The sequence below is a fragment of the Cebus imitator genome, unplaced genomic scaffold, assembly GCF_001604975.1.
Source record: "Cebus imitator isolate Cc_AM_T3 unplaced genomic scaffold, Cebus_imitator-1.0 Scaffold98, whole genome shotgun sequence".
Taxonomy (NCBI): Eukaryota; Metazoa; Chordata; class Mammalia; order Primates; family Cebidae; genus Cebus; species Cebus imitator.
The window spans coordinates 5,846,279-5,867,190 of NW_016107413.1; the positions used below are offsets into that span (position 1 = coordinate 5,846,279).

Genomic DNA, 20,912 nt, shown 5'->3' on the forward strand with positions numbered 1-20,912 from the left:
TTAATTATCTCATAGGCAAGATTTCTTAAAGGCTATCTATCGTATTACAATTTTTAATCATACGATATGAGTGAAAATTATATATAACATCTTAAAAAATAAGTAACTGCTCTAGAAAACATTGTATGAATATTGTTAAACACCAAATGTACTTTCGGTCCTAAACTTACAGCTTTAACATAATGCTGATTATTTTTTTAAACTTAGGAGTTTTTGAAGCCTTGTTATAGGAAATGCTGTTAGAACACTAAACAGTACACAAGGAAGTTCTAAAGAACATTTTGCAATTTTATCTGTACTCCTGTGAGCAACTAAGATAAGTTAAGGAGCTCTTACTAGGTGACCTCATGCAAAACAAACCAAACAACATTCCAAGAAGAGTTTATCAACAATGAGCCCTAAAGCATCCAAGTGCTTTGGGAATGTGTAAGATAAACTCTAACACATTAGTTATTTATGATGGAATTCTATGACGCCATTCTGGACCATGCAATGGTATCACTTGAAATTGTCTATTGTATCTATAAAGTATCCTCTAGTAAACGCTGACAAGCCACTTACAAGACAATACTATTCAGGTGGAAGGTCCAAATTTCAGAGCAATATTATTATTCCTGGACTGAAAAAGGCAGGGTATATGATGGAAAAGCTAACATAAGTTTTTGACAAGCAGTTTACAAATACCTGCTATTCAGACTTTCCAAGTATTAAGGCATGAAGAAGCAATAGAGATCCTGGAAATAATAACTATCACTACAGTGAGAAATAAGTGAAAAATTTTAGGAAGGATAAAAAAAAGTATGGGTAATAAAAATCAGGTAGCAAGTCAGTCCAAAAGGATACGAACGATGAGTTTCATTCCATGAAGGGAGATAAAGATTTGAGGAGGTTTTGTTTTGCTTTTACTTTCTTAAGTGGATAAACAAACAAAAAAGTACATTATCTACTTCACTATAAATGACTTTTAATGTGACTTCCAAACCCACCCCTCTTAAAATAAATACATGGCTATCATTTAAAACAGATAATATTGCCTTTAGTGACAATGATTCAGTTAAAGAGCAAGTTTGGGAAAATGCCCTTTTAAACGTTCTCAGATAGGATAGAAAACTTAAAAGGAAAACTTATTCCATTAGTCTGAGAGAACGCTTAGATTGCAGCCATGAAGACCTCATAGTGGTGATTTCAGATCATGAGCAGTATCATGCTCTCATACAACGGGAATTTTTCCCTGATGCTTACAGGCTATGTGAGTATTGGGGAGAGGAAGAGTGACCCTTTGAAATGGTTGAATCCCAGATGATGAGAAGAAAGGAATGTTATCAAATTCCCTTCATACAGAACCAAGACCCCACAATGGCAGGTGACTGGAGAGAAAAGCCTGCAGCAAGGGTGAGACCCCCCACTATCAATGAATATTGGCATGGGCACAGTTGTGGAGATGTCTATGTAAAAGAGAAAAGCCATGGTTAATTTTTAAAGGGCAAAAAAGAATTTAAAAGACAAAACCAAGACCGGAGACATGGTTTACAGTTCTTTGACTATCTGTGTAATTTACTTTTGACACTAATTGCACAGGACCTTGGAGGGCCTTTTTCCATTAGAGGTTCAGACTTACTCAGTTGAATTAGACCGAGGTCTAAATCTTTTGCCTCTGATTTTCTTTTTGTTGCCTCCCAGGTTACCTGAAAAAGATGGTTTAGAGCTAGATTTCCATGTAAATAAGTGATTATCCTATATCTAATTATGAGGCATTTCAAGTGGGTATAATTTATAAGGAGCACCACCGTGGAACACTGGGTTTGTTACCCTGTGCAGCTTTCTCAAATGTGTCTAGTGTCCTGGTGCTACCAAATTCTATCATTTCCCATCCAGATAATAAAAAACTAGACTCTCATTCTACATATTCTCCTCTCTGTTGGGAGAAGAGCTAAAGAACTTTCAAGAAATAAGTCTTTACAACCAGGGGCTACAGAATATAGAACTTGATTGTGTAGACAGACAGATTCAGAATGCCAGCCTCTACCTTGCCAAGAGTTACTTCGAGGTCGCCCATTTTCACAGATGTCTGAAATATGTTTTGTGTCTGGAATCCTTTCACTCCAAGAATGAGAGAGCCCATTTGACCTGAAATTGAAAATATTGGTAAATTGTTCAAAAATGTAACCAAATGAGTATTCAGAGATCAGTAAGCAAAACTTCTAAGCATTACTGTGCATTAAATAAAATAAATCAAGAAAGAAAAAATCTGAAATGAAAGAATGAAGAGAACATGAAAGTCTTTCATGAAGAAGGCAGAATTACACAACATCCAATTTAAGAAAAGTCAAATACAATGGAACCCCATTACAATAGTATATAAATGAAAAGTATTAAAACACAATGCAAGCCAATTTACATTCCCCAGAACGCAGCAACCACAGCGCAAATTCACTATGCATTTCAGCATAACCCCAGCAGCAGCGTTATAATGGGGTCCCACCATAGATGTTTCTTAATTGTAAAGCAATGGTTTCCATTCAAATATTATGAGAACATGGACTTCCAAGAGATTACATAAAGATTTGCTCAAGTGAACCTGGTTAACCTTTATCAAAGAATTATTTAGATTTTCTTAAGTAATAAAATTATTTTCTAAGAATTGGCATTTTTCTCTACAAATATGGTCCAAAAAAGTGTAGTACATGTTGGCAAATTGTTCAATAACTGAACTGACTCAGATGTTTATCATGACAGTGTCTCTCACAAAGCCCATGTACCATCGAGCCCTCCTGCTATTTGTGACCTACCATCTTTAAATAAATTATCTACAAGAAGCAAAATTTACATACCTACCAGGTACCACACAAGAATTTTGACAAGCTACATATACTTCAGAGAAGGCTTAACAACTTTCAACTGCTTAAGAATCATAACCCACTGAGATTATTCTAAAATCTGGGAATTATTTAAATTGAAATTTTAAACTCTTTTTTAGGTACTTTAGAAAATAGCACTATACTTAAAACTCTTTTCCACATATTATTCTGGTTAATTGTTAATAATGTCTATTTTAAAAGAAGCCTTCTACTGATGAGTGAAAATAAATGGAACTCAGCACAGCTATTCCATATAAATTCCCTAGGCTGGAATTTCTCAACATCATTTGCTACTCACAGAATGACTCATATTTTGTACAAAGGAATAACAGAAATTCTGCTGGAACTCATTAATTTATCCACTAATTTACTAAATTTAAAATTTAATATTCTATCAAGACAATATTTGTATGAGAGAATTCAAGTAGATCCCTAGTCGTCTTCTCTTAGCCAACAAGCCCTCCATAAATTAAAAGAATACATTTTTAAAAACATTCTTCTGTAGGACCATACTCCTTTGGCAACAACTAGTGTTTCTACTTTTGCTTTAAGCTACGTTATCTAAGTGAAAGCTATCCTTCATGCTTAAGAAAGTTCCACATAAAGTAGAGTTCCCAGGTCTCACTAATTCCTTCTATTCTCCTTGTTGACTAACATTTACAAAGACTGAGAGCCATTGCAGAATATTTACAGATGATCCACTCTACAAAGAACTCCAGAACAGGTCATGTTTCCTCTCAATAAACTAGCAACTTCTCCTTCATTCTGCAAAGTAGCTAATGTGCCCAAAGGCATGAGCAAGGCTATCAAATGTTTTTCCTAACCATTATACTCTTATTGGCAACTTTAAATAAAGAGATTCTTCCACAAGAATATTTTTGTTTCCTTCAATGTGAATATAGGTCTCATTTCCTAAAACATGCCAACTATTTATTTATTCTGTTTATTTATTTTATTAAGCAGTTACAAAGCATGCAGAATTTTAAAAGGTGTCATACACCTTAAGATGCTAGAATAAGAATATAGCATTAGCATTTAAGGCATATAAATAATATATTAATCCCATCTGTACCATTATAAAACTCAGACAAAATTAAGCATACTTAATTTGTCAACTGAATTGTAACGTATAAAGTCTAGAAATAATCATCCCCCAAAAAAGGCAAAATCATAATACTCAATATATGATTCACAGAGAAGCAATCTTTGTTTCATAGCGAGCTTAGCTTTGATATATGTAAAATTAAAAAATATTCAATGCAGCACTTATATTACCAATTTATTTAACAATTGCTTTTATTGAAGCATGACAGTAACCTTTTTCTTTGACTACCAAACATGACATAAAGCTCACCATTTAAATATTACTAAATACTATGTATAGTTTCTTAAGCCATAAGTAGCAAGACTAAAAAACCCTGAGGTTTCAATAGAGATTCAGAGTTATTGGTTGGTTTGCTTTATTTTGATTTTGTGGCCTGATTTGTATAAAGAGTGGTTCTGAGCATATGGCATTTTGAAGTAGAGTAATCAAAGAACAAAGGATACTATTTTTTAACATTCAAGAAAGAAGGAAGAAGTAATCAAACCTGCTGCAAAATAATGAAATGTTCTGACTAATGGAATAATGTGTGATGGAACAGGTAGAAATCTGAAAATGCGACAGAAAAGCAGACCTCTTCTTAGAACTAGATGCTGAGTTTGTGCTGACTCCGGGAGGAATGTCGCTATAAAAAGAGTCACCATCTCCAGGCTTTTTTACATAATCTCCCTGGGGTAACTGTCTAAGGCATAATAAACATTTCAGAGTCAGAAAACAAGACACACACATGAACACAGACATATACAAATATTATTTCAGGAAAAAAGAGAGGTAGGGATAATGATCTACATGAATCAAATCTATCACAACACATAAAATTATCAATAAATGAGACAAGTTAAAGTCATTCTAACTGTAGAGGCCAGAAATGCAATTACAAAAGCCTTTATCATTTGGATGAATAAAGCTTTGCTTTGGGGAAAAGATATGAAAATATGAGTGTTTTCATAGTAACTTCATTACACTTGAAAATGTTAAGTGCAGTTTTGTCTTTAAAAAAAAAATTGATGTTGAAGGTGTGTTAGGACAGACAGTCCCCACTCAGATTAAGCACAGTTTTTTTTTTCATTGTAGTGAATAAACTATTTAAAATTTCTGAACATTACATAATGTAACCTGGATTTGATCTAAAAAGAAACTGACTGACTTTTAAGCTATTCTAGAATTTAATCCAAATAAGTCCCTATTAGAGTTTGATGTTCAATTTAGAGCTTCATTATTCATTTAACAGAAATATGAAGATATGGAAAGATTCAAAGCTGAATCAAAAAGATAATTTAACTGTTCAGTGGAATATGTGAAGGAAGATAATTTAGCAAGAGAAAGAAAAGGCTGAAAAGAATAACTGAATTTTTGTTGAGATTATAGAAGCGGATATATAGGTAGCTGGTGACCTCAGTTCTCCATCTCTACTGTAGTAGGAGTGCCCAAGTGAAAATGTATTTAATCTGCACTGTTATTGACCCAACTCATCTGATTTTCAATAAACTAAGATTGGGACAGATTTTTCTTACTTCTCCTAAGGTAATCAGATAGAAACTTTTAGATAAGGCCCCCAGAGAACCCTCCTGCAATAGCTAATCTGGTCACTTGTCAGTGGTGTAGCCTCCAAATAGCCAACTGCATCCAAAACTTGATCCATTTCTATTCAGTACTATTGTTGGAGGTGCCACAAACTAGTGCTGGACTGAGAATTTTTAACAAACCTATGCTTAATTAAATCTCTAACAAAAGCACAAATTTGATAACTTTTCTTTTTCCTATTTGGTTTCTCCTTATTTACCATTACAATTTTGATTATTTGCTGATGCTAAATTTAATCCCACCAAAATGCCATTTTGAGGTGTTTGCTTGCTTAAATTATCGCCATATTGTTGTAAATGTTTAAAATACTTGGTCGTGCATTCTCTTGAATGATTGAATACTCTGTCATATCATTTGAATGCTATTTAGTTACACATGACTGTGAATCTGAAAAATATTTTCCAATTGGTATGAAGCATATATTTTAACTTGTGTGATTTAATCTACTCCCCTTTATGTTAACTAAAGAAAGTAGAATTTCTCACAAAATTAGTAATGTAGGACTAATTCCACCTATAATTATTTGATATAGATTCTTCCAATATATTTTTAATTCTATAAATAACTGTAGCTCCTATTACTTTTTCTCTTCCTCAGTATATTATAAAACATTAATTCTACAGGAAAAATAATATAAAATCTCATATTTATACTGTTACATGACATCTGATATATCTTCCCCTGTAAGAGATCTTGGTAATATTTTCGATTTTTACAGTAAAACATTCTATTTATCAGTAAAATATTCTGTTAGTGCCAAAAAAAATGATCTCAATAAAATCAGAGTTCTATATTTTTGCCTTGGGGAGAAAACTTCCCTTTTGTATTATTTCAATATTTGTAAAAGAATCCCATGAACACTGCATTTCCAGTAATAATCTTTATGGTTAACTATCTTCACTAATAATCTTTATAAACTGATGAGATATGCCGCACCAAATTCAAATTAATTAAAGACTAAACTGGGTGCAGTGGCTCATGCCTACAATCCCAGCAATTTGGGAAGCCAAGATGGGCAGATAACGTGAGGTCAGGAGTTGGAGACTAGCCTGGCCAACATGGTAAAACTCCGTATCTACAATAAATACCAAAATTAGCCAGGTGTGGTGGCACACACAGCTGTAATCCCAGCTACTTGCGCTGAGGCACAAGAATCTCTTGAACCTGGGAGGCAGAGACTGCAGTGAGCCGAGGTTGTGCCACTGCATCCAGCCTGGGCAACAGAGCGAGACTCTGTCTCAAAAAATAAATAAAAATAAAGAAAAGCCATTATACACGAGCTCTGAACTACACTTGGCCATTCCCAGTATTCTATCCCCCAAATCACCTTCTCTTTACATGAGTCTGGCTGGCCTTCAGGCATTTATCCTGGCAATTACCAAGGCCTCACTTAGCTGACACTGCAGATGTAGAGGGACTATCTTTCACAGTCGATGGGGACCAGTTTTGTTTCGTGTTTTTAACTGAACACATCTTAACTACCCCTTCAATGTAACTTCTCTGTAGTCCACAGTCATTTTTTACACAGTGCCAAAACATCCTAAATGCTAAATATGTCATAAACTGTGGGTTTCAGTCAAGGGGTTGGAAGGGAGTTTCAGTTCAATGTACTTCGGGAGCACCATCTTCTTTTTATTACATCAAGCAGATCAGATTCTTATCTATGTCATTGCAAAGCCTCCAAAAGACAGAAAATTGCTGCCTTTTCCATCACATTACATGAGGAGTGAATGTAACTTTCTTCATATGGTAAATGTCAACAATAGGTTATGAATTTTGTTAAAGATCTCTTAAGAATAATGTTTTTGGGAGGCCGAGCAGGGCGGATCACGAGGTCAGGAGTTCGAGACCAGCCTGACCAACATGGTGAAACCTCATCTCTACCAAAAATACAAAAAACTTAGCCAGGTGTGGTGGTGCATGCCTGTAATCTCAGCTACTCAGGAGGATGAGGCAGGAGAATCACTTGAACCCGGGAGGCGGAGGTTGCAGTGAGCCAAGATCGTGCCACTGTACTCCAGCCTGAGCGACAGAGTGAGACTCCATCTCAAAAAAAAATGAATGTTTAACATCCTTCATTGTCTAGAAATTTGTCCTTTTTACAATTACTAATTGCATATTATAACCAATCTAATTCTTTTTGCTTTAATAGAGACTATCAAGTCCCCATGATAAATAAAATAAATTTTCAAAATCATTTGTTGAGAAAGATATAAATGGCTAAATGATCCTTTTAAATTTTTAAATCAAACTTCTTTTTCCAGTCCTTTATTATCTTTATGGCTTTATTCCTAAATCTTGAATGCTTCCTTATTTCACCAAATTTTGGAAACTAAAAGTGATCACCACATTAGGTGGCCTGATTAGTGCTGAATTTTATAATGGGAAAATTACCTCATATTACTCATATTATATGCAAATATTTTAGACATGCATGATTTTTTAGCGGACAATAGCCAAAATAAAATAAACAATATGTAACTAGTTTTTTTTTCCCCCTCAAAACGTATCTCTCCCTACATTAATTACATGTTGTCTTTTTCTCCTCTGTACAACTTTGGCATTTCATTTGGTGTTTTGAATTGATGCATCCCATTAAGTAACATTCTTTTGAAGGTATTCCCTATTTTCTAAGGTAAAGACCAACCCCTATAAATTAATGATTCTAGAGGAGCTAATTTATACAATCATTTCTCTCCAGGTCTACAATACTATGCTTATTGCTTGCTTATTCTTATTCCACTTCAGAAAACAACTCTTAATGTGTTCATAATTATAAATCATCTAGTTGTTATGTTAACATTCTAAATTTAAACATGAAGTAAGACCGTTTCTTGATCACCCCAAAACCTTTAGGCAAATTGGTGCTGTTATGAGAGAAGTCTAATATTTCCTAAAAGCATCCCTTGAATTATATTTATCTTAATAATTCTTATGCATACTTAGAATGTTGGGGGAAAACCATTTAACCAACTTTTAACTTTAATGCTGAAGGATGCATTTCTCCAATGCTTGGCTGGCATTTGGACTGTCACTTACTGGAATTGATATTTTACTGTTTTAAGAAATACTGTATAATGTGTGCCAAGTCACATTGACATATGCAGGAATATCACCGAAAGAATAACAATAATATAAAAACAAACTAAGAAAGGTTTGGAAAAAAGATAGGAAGTTCACAAGCATAAAATAAAATGGCTAAAAGAGGTGAGAGACAAAAGAATGGGGCAGGGGAGGAGATTCTGTTTAAAGTAAAATCATAGATCAAAAAGATATAATCTAATTATTTTTTCTATTTCTCATCAATCATAATGGTGTGTGTTCATCTCAAAGGAACAGAACAAGATTTCAGCTAAATATGGATGTTTTATATATCTAAGTTCAGTTAATGTTTCTTATTCTATTGCTATGTGCAAACTTACTCTAAAAACTGAAACCCACTTATAATTCCCATTACCAGTCATATAGCTTCTAAGTCCTAAAGCAATTGTGCTACAATATAAATAGTAATATCAACTGAAAAAACTGGAGCAGTTTTCTTTCCTGAATATTTTATATAAAAGGATAAATATAACCATCCTTCTAATTACCTAATATCTAAGGCTGTGGCTCCCTGGTTCCATAATTCTGCCCATCACAAGACACATGAGATTTAAAGTGATGTTGTACATACGTGGAGTTCTGCCTTTACTATGCCCCTGAATGGAGCTTCAGGTTTCTTTTTATTATGAAGTTTGTGAACAAAAAGAAAAAATGGGTTTGCTTCTCACCTTTTTATCAAACTTGCAAGTAAACATACAATATAATACTTCTCTATACTGAAAACCTTGAGGACCCATTCTCAGGAGAGAAAATGTATCTGGTTATGAAACTCAGTCACAGAATTACTTGCCTGTCCTCTCTAGGAATAGGAAAGCTATGCCCAGTTTGGCACTTCTGAGCCATTGTAACAGTATTAAAAATCTGATAACTGGCTATTGTACTTATTATGTCTTGCACTTAGTGTCAAAGCAAAAGTTACATTCACCAACATTGTCACCACCTTAACCAGTATATGTGAGCCTCACTCGTGTCAATGAATGCTGCCTTCCTCTTTGAGAGCAACTATATTGACCTCATTCATTCAAAGATTAGAGAAACACAGTCTTCCAAGACCACATACTAATAATTTCCCTTCACCAAAATGCTTTGCAGATTGCAATAAACCTTACTTGATTTCGGAGTTGAGGAAAGTTTGATTTTCCAATACCACATACTAGTAGATTTCTGATTCCTTGTAGATTGGTTTCCCTACCATAGAACCTCAAAGAAAAACGTAATTTAAAAGCAATAACAACTCAAAATTCTTAATTTTACTTCCTGATATCTTTTGGAATTGGGAAGATCTTCACAGGACTGAACAGTTTTTAATGCATGCTTTGGTCTGCTGGCCTTACCACTTTCTCTGTAATCACTAACATATATTCTCAAAAAGGAAAATCATTTAGAAAACACTTATACATTCACTACTTCCTGATCTAAAGTCTATTCTTTGCCATTTCTCCATTTTGAGACTAATGAATACAAACCTAGTATTCAGTAGTTATGGCCAAGGACAAAAAAAGGGTCATATTGACATATATCAAAATATGTAAAATAAATATCCACTGAAGATGTGACAACTCTCAAAATATGATAGGCTAGATTCCAAAAGAGTAGCCAGATCAATGAAATGAAGACTCAGTAACACCAAGAGACATGAAATTATATCAGGCACATAAAGGAGATTCTTCATGTGAAAATGTTCTTAACTATATCTCTGTACATATTGAGTTAGAATAAAAAATTTGTGCATACTTTTCAATATTAATCATTTTTTTAAAGTGTGAGCAATTCCCTTATTCTAGTAGAATCGCTAATGAGAACACATCTTAGAGCACTGTGCTAGCTTTGCTTATGTTACATATGAGACATTTCACTTTCTTTTTCATATATTCAGCAATATTAAATTACATTATAGCCTTAGCTCCTGGGAAATGAAGCTGAATCATTAATCTTTTTAATCTGATTTGCCTAATTCTATTTTCCACTAAAGAAAGTCACCAAACTTAGATTTCCAATACTACCAATCAACTTCTACCCAACAGAAAGCCTAAACGGCGGCTCCTGATCTATTCAAGTGTTTTCGAACACGAGAGTTTAAAACATGTAACGAAGAAATCTGGTTGTTTTTAAAATGTAATTTTGTCCCAGTTTTACTTTTTCCGTTAATGATGAGTTAGTCACTTTAGGGCAAGGTTAATATTTTCTGTTGTCTACACAAACTGACCAGGATTTCGAATGGTAACCCATGGGCACCATATATTTATACAGATTCTATAGATACTTACGGTTAAAGCCTTATGGGAATTTTAATTTATTTTTAAAAAGAGCAAAGTTTAAAATTTTGATTTGTGAAAAAAATGAAAGTTGTGATGGAGCATGACAAATTACCAGATTTATACAGCTTATTGATAAGCTATCACAGGGATGCGATTCCACAATGGAAAAGGTTAAATAAATAGGAATCTGTATAAATACCATGAGTATAGAACTAAATACCATATCATGTGTAAGACCTGGTCTAGGTTATCAGTTTCTAGGATAATATTTTAGTATTTTTTATCAGTAGCTAACAGCACTAGCAACTTTTTAAGTGTGAAAAGTGAAGCGTGCGCTAATTTAGATTCAGATAGGCAATTGTTATAGAACAGGATGAATGCTTTGTATCTCTTTTTAACCAACAGTCTATCAAAACTGTTGGTTAAACATAGATTTTTAAGGTTATGCTATACAGGGTGTCTGACTTTCTCAAGAATTAGGCATTTTTATTAAAAAAGAATACACAAGACTATCAGAGATTCCAACTATGAAAATTCTTTCTTTAAATGTTTGATTACCTAATCAATACAAAAAAATTCCTTAGGCAGAGATAAACAGGCTCATCAAATGCTAGAGCATTCCCAACAGCAACACTGCCCAAACAAACTTTGTCATTTATGAATAGACATTATTAATATAATAAGAGTAACAAATAAATTCCTTCAGAAAGTATTAAGCAACAGGAGTATTATAAACATGAAGAAAAGCTAATATTAATGCAAACAAATGTGGCACCTTAACATAGAGGAAGTTTGTTTTAGATGGAAAAAAAAATCAATTTCTATATATATTACTATTTGTAAAAAAGCAAGAATCTCCACTAATTTTAGTACTATTGGATAAACGAACCATTAAAATTAAATGCCAGATCTATTTTAAATTACCATATTTCACAGCACCATCGTTAAAGTTATCTCAAGATAATGAAAAAATCACAGTGTATGATCACTGTGGCATAAAAACAAAGTGAACTTAATTATAATTGCAGGTATGAATTCCCACAATGCTAATATGAGTCAAACCTTCCAATTATATGTTCACATTATTTTTATCACATACCTCTGTTCTCGATAGTTTCTTTTCATGGACAAGAAGAGAGAGGGGAGAAACACAAGAGTTAGTTACCTCTGGAAGGACATCAAGAGGAAGCACTAAACATAAAAGCTCTAGCTTTCATTGAAAAGTCTTCACTAGAGGATTTCAAATTACAGAATTAAAATGGGGAATGCATACACAAAAATGTCACCTCATCATTAAGAGAGGTGACAGAGTGACAGCGTTGTCTAACAACTATCCATTTTTAAAACATAAATATGTTGCGGTCATTAAAGAGTAACTGTTTTCTCAACATCAATCACTGCTCTAAAGTAAAACTTATTTCAAATACAGGTCTTCAGGCATATATTAATTTAAATAATGAAATTAATGAATCAAGTTACTTATATAAATATTTTCACAGAAAAATAAAATCATAATTCATTCCTAATGGAATACAAACCCCAAACTATACTTATTCATAAGAATTTCAAAAAGGAGGATATAAGTGAATACCAGAACATCCTACTTCATCAGGTATGATAAACAGGAGTGAGTTAATTCATGGCAGTTAAGGATCTCCTAAGTAATTACTACTTATTCGCTGAAGCTTCACATTGGAAATACTTTTTCGATGTTTAGTCTCTGTGTTTATCTAACCATAAACTAAAATCAACTTAAATACCTTTCCAACTAAGTGGATCTTATTAAAAAATTACTCTAAAGGGTGTGGTAGTGCAGTACCAGTGACTTTTCAAGAGTTCGTTGCTAACTTTATATCTTGATAAAATTAAGTGTTAATATTTTGGAGACATGTTAGAAAGGTCATACAACTGAGTAGTTTTGAGCTGCTTCCTCTAAGATCAAGCATAATGTTTTCATATGGATTTCACTGATAACATCATTACTTGCCAGTCTATTTCATCCACATTATAAGTATCATGTTTGATAACAGGCACATGAGGGCAAAGGTGACAATTTGCTATTATTTTTAATTCTGGAAACGATCAGATGGGGAAAAAATAAGCCTAGTATCTTTCTTTTCAACATGTTTTGCTTTTTATTCCCTCAGTCTGATTTCCCAAGCCATACAGTTACAAACGAGGATTCTACATTTTTTGTTCCTGCTGTTCTCCACCCCAAGGCATGGGGAAAGGCTAGAAAGTTTAAATGAACAGACTAATGAGAAAATGAGTTCTCAGGTTCTAAATCTGGTTTTAAATTCCAAATAGAATAAGTAAAACATGATATTCATGAATTTAATTCCTCTACTAAAATGTCTACATTCCCATTCTATTTCTAAATATATTCTGAATAATTTTAGAAATACTAAAACTTTAGGTATTTGGACTACTTATTTATAAAGAGGATACTGCAGTATGCACAAGGTTTGTCTTTTTCCTTAAGTTGCAAAGTGCATATATTCAGAAATGAAAAAACCTCAAAAGAATGCTATAAAAATAAGAAATCACATACAGAAAAGGTGCCTTTCATTCTAATCAATAAAAGCAAATAGACACATAATCTAATAAGTAATAGGAGTGTTTAAATTTCTAAAAGGTAGGTTTTCCAAGATTGTACAAGTGAAATATCCACTTCCATCACTAGGTGGCAGAAAATCACACACTCCAGAATGAAAAATTTTTTCTTTCCTTTTTCACATAACCAAATGAAACCACTGAGCTACTTCAAAACAACAATGTTTGTGATGGCAATTATTACTTAAATCATGGATTAAGTCTGAGGAATGGTGTGACTCCAACATACAGCTAATTTGCTTGTGGTGCAAGGAGAAATCAAATGACAAACAGAAAAGCCTTCCTATGAGATATATGATTTCATAATTCCAAACGTTATGTTGAGGTGTGAATCTAAGTGAAATATACCTAGTAACCTGCACACCAAAGAGGTCCATAGTTTGTAAGCATCCATCATGAACTTATGATTATCACCTAACATGGTCTTAAATCAACTGCACCAAAGGAAACACCTTTTTAAGTATATATGGAAATTGCTTGTGAGGTCAAAACCATGAAAGAGTTTATTTAGCTGAAAAGAGAGAGCAATTAGTTTACTGCCAGGATAAGTTTTGTATGCTACAAGCATTAATAATACAGGCATTTGTGGAAAACTATATGGTACAGGGCTAGGTGTTTACTTAATCAGCGAAAAGCTCACTAGGACGCTGTGCTCTCCTTCACTATGATGTCATGTCAACCACATTATGCCAAACTGTACTATGCTGTCTGTGCTACTCATTATATATAGTCTTCCACAAATGCCTATATTATTAATGCTTGTAGTGTGCAAATCTTATCCTGGCAGTAAACTAACTGCTCTCCCTTTTCAGCTAAAAAAGTCTTTCATTGTTTTGACCTCACAAGCAATTACCATGTATACTATAAAGGTGTTTCCTTTGGTGCCATTGGTTTAAGACCATGTTAAGTGATAATAAAGGCAAACAATTACACAGGGCTTACTGTGGGCCAGGTACTACTTTGAGTGTTCGACATATGTTAACTCACAGAACAAAGCTGAGTCTATCAAAAAGTTTGGGGAAAAAGTCTAAACTTTTGATTCTAATTCCCAAAACTTTGAGTTAGTCTAAGTTTGGTCCATAGGGAAAAATGTGCTATGAAATGAGGTAATGCCCAGAATGCCCAGCACAAGCTGCAGGCCTTCCAAATGAAGAAAAACCCCAGGTCTGTGGGTTGGAACATCATCAACGAGGATCAGCAGAATACTATTTTAAGTTGAAATATTAAAGAACACTTAAGGTTCACTATATTTAAGTTTTAACTTATTAAACTTAAGTTAGTTATTTGAATACAAGGCAATTTTTCACATCATAAGGCTGAAGTACTTAAAAAGGAAATTGAATACTCTGGTTTCTTTTCAGATTACATAAATCATAAAAAGGAAATTGAATGCATTTAATAGATAAGTTTACAATGTTTGAAGGCATTTACTGAGCAAAATGTTTAAGGCTATCAAATTCTCTTTAAAAGTTACAACTTAAAAGTTTTAAAAAATTTAGACTGATTTCAATTCACTGCAATGATTTTAAAATAATACCTAGTCCTTTTACAATGGAAGGAAGTTGTCTGGAAATCTAAGAAATGATGTTCTTATCACCCCTCACCATGCCAAGAACAAGCACCGACTGGCTGCTAAGCCAGACTGATTTGCATTGCAAGTATATTCAACCAATGAAACAAAACTTTCTAGATGTTTTCATATAATCAAAATGTTCAGAAATATATTTTGATAATAACAAGACTGAGACATTTCACTTACTTATAACCCCACGCAGTTATTCCTAATATGAGGGCCAGCACTAAAATGGTGCCAGCAATTATGCCTATTATGATATTGGTGCCAGCAACACCTGAGAGGAAAAAAAGAAAGAAGGAAGATCAGTGGTATAAAATCCTTTCAGAAACTTTATTGTTCAGATTTGTAATCATCACATGAACAACACTGTTTTCAAAAATAGGTATATTTCAAAGGAAAGAAAAATCAACCATAATTCAGCAACCCACATCAGTTGTTTTAAAAATAGTATTTGGTGTATGTCCTTTTTAATTCTTGTCCAAGTACATTTTGCACAGTTGTATTTTCCAGAAAACATGATGTAATTAAACTAAAAGAGGGAAGAGTAATGATACCTAGGGAGGAGCTTGTAGAAAATCTGTATTCCTTTTGATCCTTACCTCTTTCTCTCAGAAATTCCAGAAATGTTATTGTGCATATCACTCCATTTTGACAACTAAAGCAAGGTCCTTATTGCTCTTTAGTTGTGTGAGTGTGTGTGTATGTGTGTGTGTTATATTTTGTCTCTCAAAGTGAATATGAGCTTCTTAAGGGAGAAAACATGTCCACAGACTTCTGTGATTACTGCCCAGGTGGTGTAGATGATAAACACTGGGCTTGTAATTCCCAGTCTGGGCAATGATGGCTGTGGCATTCTAGAGAAGGAAAACCCAAAGGAAAAAAAAGAGTTGAGTGAGCTGGAGGATAGAAGCTGATGTGGCAGGAGAGGGAGGCGGTACCACACTGGCAGAGGGACAGGCAGGCAGAATCCAGGGCAGGGTTGAAGCCTAGACACAGTGATGGCATTGTTGTACCAGTATCCATTGTCAGGCAGGCTGAGATATAACCTTTTAGAGGATCATCACAGCAGAATGGCACCATGAGTCAAAGTCTTGGTCAATAAGCTCAAGGGAGGGCTCAAAGGCAGAAAAGGCTGATCTGAATGAGGTGTGGCTCTGACACCAGAAGGCCTGCTTTGCTGATAATGATTTATGCCACATGGTTAAATGCAGAGCTTTCATCCAGAGCAGCTTAGATCCATCTTTGCCTGCTCCATTGCTGAGGCATCCTTTTACACATCAAAGGTCAGGAGTCATGGGCTACTTGAGATTTCAATTCTCCATGACAGTAGTGGCAGCCTCTGTCTGGGAGTCCTCAGAAGTCATATCAGACAGCAGGGCTAGGACATCTGAGCAGACTGGTGGACTCCAACCTGTCAGGTCCTCTGTGGGATGCACAGATGCAGCTACCAGAAGATCCCTTGGGTCACTAGGATTTTCTTACTACAAGACCTAGCATGTCTGTCCTCCCTTCCTTTTCTTCCAGGGGCTTAACAGGGATCAATAAACTTAGATGTTAATCTTATTTATTTCTAAGTAATGGGTATGGTTTTGACAAGTCACTTAAATCCATGTACCTAAATATTATTGTCTGAATTAACTACTGGAACAAGCTCCACACTACCACTGCTAAGGCTGGCACTCTAAAATCTTAGTCATCCTACGATTTTCTCTATAAAAGTCACATTAGCTAAGACTGTTTACCTTTCCGAATTATTAGAATGAACTTCGAGATTTGAGCATTATATTGTGTAAAAGAATACTCAATAATAAAATGGTGAAATAGTGTAAAAAGGGACATTTACCTACAATGTATTAGTTCTTTCAACCATCTGCATACAGTTTCTATAACCCCACTTGGGCCACCCTAGTTTTTAGGACTGCATCTGTTATTTCTTATTCATGTCCTTAAAACCCCTCCAGGAACCTTGGCCAGGACTACTGCTTCTAGTTCAGGCTACAGAACTAGGGTTGAACAACAATGAGATTCTATAATAAACAATATTAAAATATTTTAAAATCAATTAATTCTTTTATTCAGTTCAAAAATTTAAAACTCTTCCTTTAAATTCAGTTACGAGTTATGACTACTTTCTTAATTTAAAAGAAATGTTAGGCTGGGCGCAGTGGCTCACGCCTGTAATCCCAGCACTTTGGGAGGGCGAGGCGGGTGGATCACAAAGTCAAGAGATCGAGACCATCCTGGTCAACATGGTGAAACCCCGTCTCTACTAAAAATACAAAAAATCAGCTGGGCATGGTGGTGTGTGCCTGTAATCCCAGCTACTCAGGAGGCTGAGGCAGGAGAATTGCCTGAACCCAGGAGGCGGAGGTTGTGGCGAGCCGAGATCGCGCCATTGCACTCCAAAAAGAAAAAAAAAAGAAAAACCCCATCTCAAAAAAAAAAAAAAAAAAGAAATGTTATAGTTTATTGACAGCCTCAGACAAGTATAATACTTGAAAAATCTCAGAATAAAGTAGGTCAAGATAAGGCTAAATTAAATAGACTAAGTTTACATAATATTACATATCATTATAATTTAATGGACATAATCAGTTTCACAAAATGGACCCCAGTTGTATAATTCATTATTATGAAGATGTTTGATTATCATAACAATAACTCAGGTAAAAGTGTTCAGAGAGCAGTTTTCTCTGTCTTTGTGTATAGACTACATGATGTTACCAAATTAAGTACTTACCATTGCCAGACAGAGTGATACCAGTCTTTGCATCATCATTATGAGGGAAGTAAGTGTTGCAGTCAGAACCTATCCAGTGTCTGTTACAAACACACTTCAGCTCATTACTGCAAACCTGAAATCCAAAATCAAGCTAGAGTAAATGTCAACTCTCTGGTACAGAGGCATGAAAAATAAACACTAATTTCTTACTATTATATGCTTAGAATTTGATAATTCTGAAAAATTATTAGTATGTTCTTCCTAATACTAATTACATTATTTCACCCTCCAGTACCTCAAACAAATGTTTCCTAGAGACCAACAACTGACCCAAAGGGAACGATGAATTTCAAGAGAAATTCATCTCTGTCTATAAAAAAAAAAAAAATCAAAGAAATTATTGTTTTGAATTTCATTAACTTAAATTTTATGAGGAAGATTTTAAAAACTAAGCAGACATACAACAATCTGTCAGTTATCTAATACAAAGGTTTCTTTGCTTCCTTAGTAGGCATCTTTATGCAAAAATGTTATTCATTTTTTAGGACGCAAAATGAGATAAAAGTCTGATGAAGAGGGGAGACCTGATGTTTTGCAGAGGTCTGAGAAGTAAGTTTCACAAGGCTGTAATCTTGGCACCTCAATCCATGCTGTAGATATTAGCTATGTCAGGGTCAAGGAACTCCCACAAACAGAGTATAGAAAAAAAGATTCACATAAAATTGACACCATTTTTTTTATATTATAGGAAAATAAACTCTCTCCATTAGTCCACTCAGGAAACAGAATATACACCTAAATCTAATTCAAAACAACTTTGAATAGAGAATCAGGAGAGAGTTAAGTTAGGTTTCAGATGAGCTAAGTTCCTCCTGAGACAAGTTTTCACTACAGGGGTTTCCGTCTTGTCTGATCTAATTTTCAGGAACACAACATACATCTACATCCAAATGTAACTATAATCCAGCTTCACTAAGAGCTACAGATTAACAAATAGGCAGAAAGAAAAACGTTTAGGCTTAAAATTAAAAGGCCTGGATTTGAGTCACCATATCACTCCTATCTTGCTAAGGGAACTTAATCAAGTCACTTGGCTTCTTTAAGTATCAGTTGCTGTCATATGTCAGGTATCAATGACATAGTGACAAGAACAGACAGTGATGCCAGGGTACGGTAATAATAATAAATAGCATAGCTTACATTTATTACACTTACCACATCCCAGGCTTGTTTTAAGTGCTTTATAAGTTAACTCATTCTTTGCACAATCCTTTAAAGCAGGCACTATTATTATCTCCATTTTACAGAGAAAGAAATTGAGTCACAAAGTCTATGAAATTTGCCCAATGTTACCCAGCTAGTAAAAAGCAGAGTTGAGATTCAAACCCAGGCCATATGATTTCAAGCCCACACTCTTAAATACATAATACACAGTACATAAAGAATACTTGTATTAATTTTTCTTGTATTAATTTTTTTGTCACAAATACAGAGTTGAGTTGCTGTAAGTTAAAATTCCTCAAATATAATTATGTATAATTATCGTGAATACATAATTATATTATGCATTTATATATTATGCATAATTGTTTTAAATTATCTGAATGCTAATTTGTCATCTGATTTACTTGCATTGGTTATTCTTCCACTAATTAATTAAACAAATGGTTACTAAGCACAATTATGTTTGGTCTCTTGTGTTTTGTTTCAGAATCTTAAGATAGATAAGATATGATTATTCATTAGCATGGATTATCATGAAAAATTCCATTATTCTTTTCCTCTGATCCCCTAAAAGTATTTCTCCCTAACATCTTCTTAAAGATTAAGGAAAGAAGACTTGGAAGACCCCTTCACAGGAGCAGAGCTACTCAGTACATGACCCCTTCACAAGAGCAGAGCTACTCAGGTCATGACCCCTTCACAGGAGCAGAGCTACTCAGTACATGTATGTTCTACTCTTATATGCCATAAGAATTCCTATGCTTTGGCAAGAAGGAACAATTAGTTACTTCCCTGAATAAATTCTTGGCATATCCCTGAAGATATGCATGGAATGACCAGAATTGAAGGCTTACAATCCCAAAACAGGAATCCTTTGTCTTAACTGAATAATACAACAGTTCAAGCAAAGAATCTTGAACAAAGATAAAAAGAATGTCACAGCGCATGCTGAAAGAAATAGATCAAAAATATTTTTGGTAGTATTGGAATTCCCAATTGGAAATGAGAAAACTTTATCATTAGTAGAGAATGAATATTTAACCTGGAAACTTACCTGTACAGGATATACATTATCTGACATATAAATGAAAGAATAGAATTAAAAGTGTTTCAAATACCATTTTTTTCCATTCATCTGTAAGAAACATTTCCCTAAGTTATTCTGTTTTTATTTCTAGGGGTTATCCTCAGCTTGTACACACTGGTGTGGCTACAGTAGTTATTAATAGTCTGTTCAGATTTGTCAGTGCCTATACCACATCAGTTGTTAAACACTGTGGCCATTACATCTAATTTTTATTCTCTTTCCTAAAATCCCATTATAGTTTGTTAAAATTTATCTCCTAGTTCACTTGTAAAAAGTTGGCAGATAAAAAAGAAGGATGTAAGAATTTGGTTAGAAAAATTATCCTTTTCTTTATTCTCAGGCTTTCTTAGATTATATAACAGAAATATTCAAATAGGCATAATTAAATTAGTGTTTACATACCAGCTAGAAATATGAATAATCAATCATGTTTTCCATAATTAAGGAAATAAATAGTTTAGGGCCATATCTGCTTCTGTGATATAAAAGAAATAGTTCCCGAGAAGGTACTGGATACTTACTCCATTTCCTGAGCAAATAGTGCCTTCTTTACTGCTCAAGCAAGTGCTAAAGTTGAAAGAAGCCACTGGAAGACACCTGTGTTCTAAGCACATCATTTGGGGGCCACAAGGTGTCCCATCTTCCACATAGCCAAGATCTACATCTTCTTCAAGCTTAACATGCCCACCACTAAAAACAAATTGAGAGCAAAAAATGAGTCTATTAATTTACATTCATTTTGAAAACATGCTCAAAAACTTAAAAGTAGGCAATATCACTTCCTTT

The 20,912-nt window shown here is 34.1% G+C and overlaps 1 protein-coding gene across 12 annotated transcripts in view; it reads right to left on the reverse strand.

Annotated features, from left to right (window-relative positions):
- ADAM22 (ADAM metallopeptidase domain 22) overlaps window positions 1-20,912 on the reverse strand; it is a 253,225-nt gene that overhangs the window by 17,762 nt on the left and 214,551 nt on the right. For 5 of the 12 annotated variants that reach the window (XM_017536481.1, XM_017536476.1, XM_017536471.1 and 2 more), the window contains exons 23-29: window positions 20,648-20,816; window positions 17,834-17,948; window positions 15,277-15,367; window positions 12,004-12,021; window positions 4,448-4,642; window positions 2,027-2,127; window positions 1,619-1,685 (exon numbers count right to left, since the gene is read on the reverse strand). In XM_017536481.1, the coding sequence (XP_017391970.1) occupies window positions 1,619-1,685; window positions 2,027-2,127; window positions 4,448-4,642; window positions 12,004-12,021; window positions 15,277-15,367; window positions 17,834-17,948; window positions 20,648-20,816 (756 nt within the window). The remainder of the gene's footprint in view (window positions 1-1,618; window positions 1,686-2,026; window positions 2,128-4,447; window positions 4,643-12,003; window positions 12,022-15,276; window positions 15,368-17,833; window positions 17,949-20,647; window positions 20,817-20,912) is intronic. The other 7 variants (XM_017536485.1, XM_017536483.1, XM_017536480.1 and 4 more) reach the window with 2 other exon arrangements.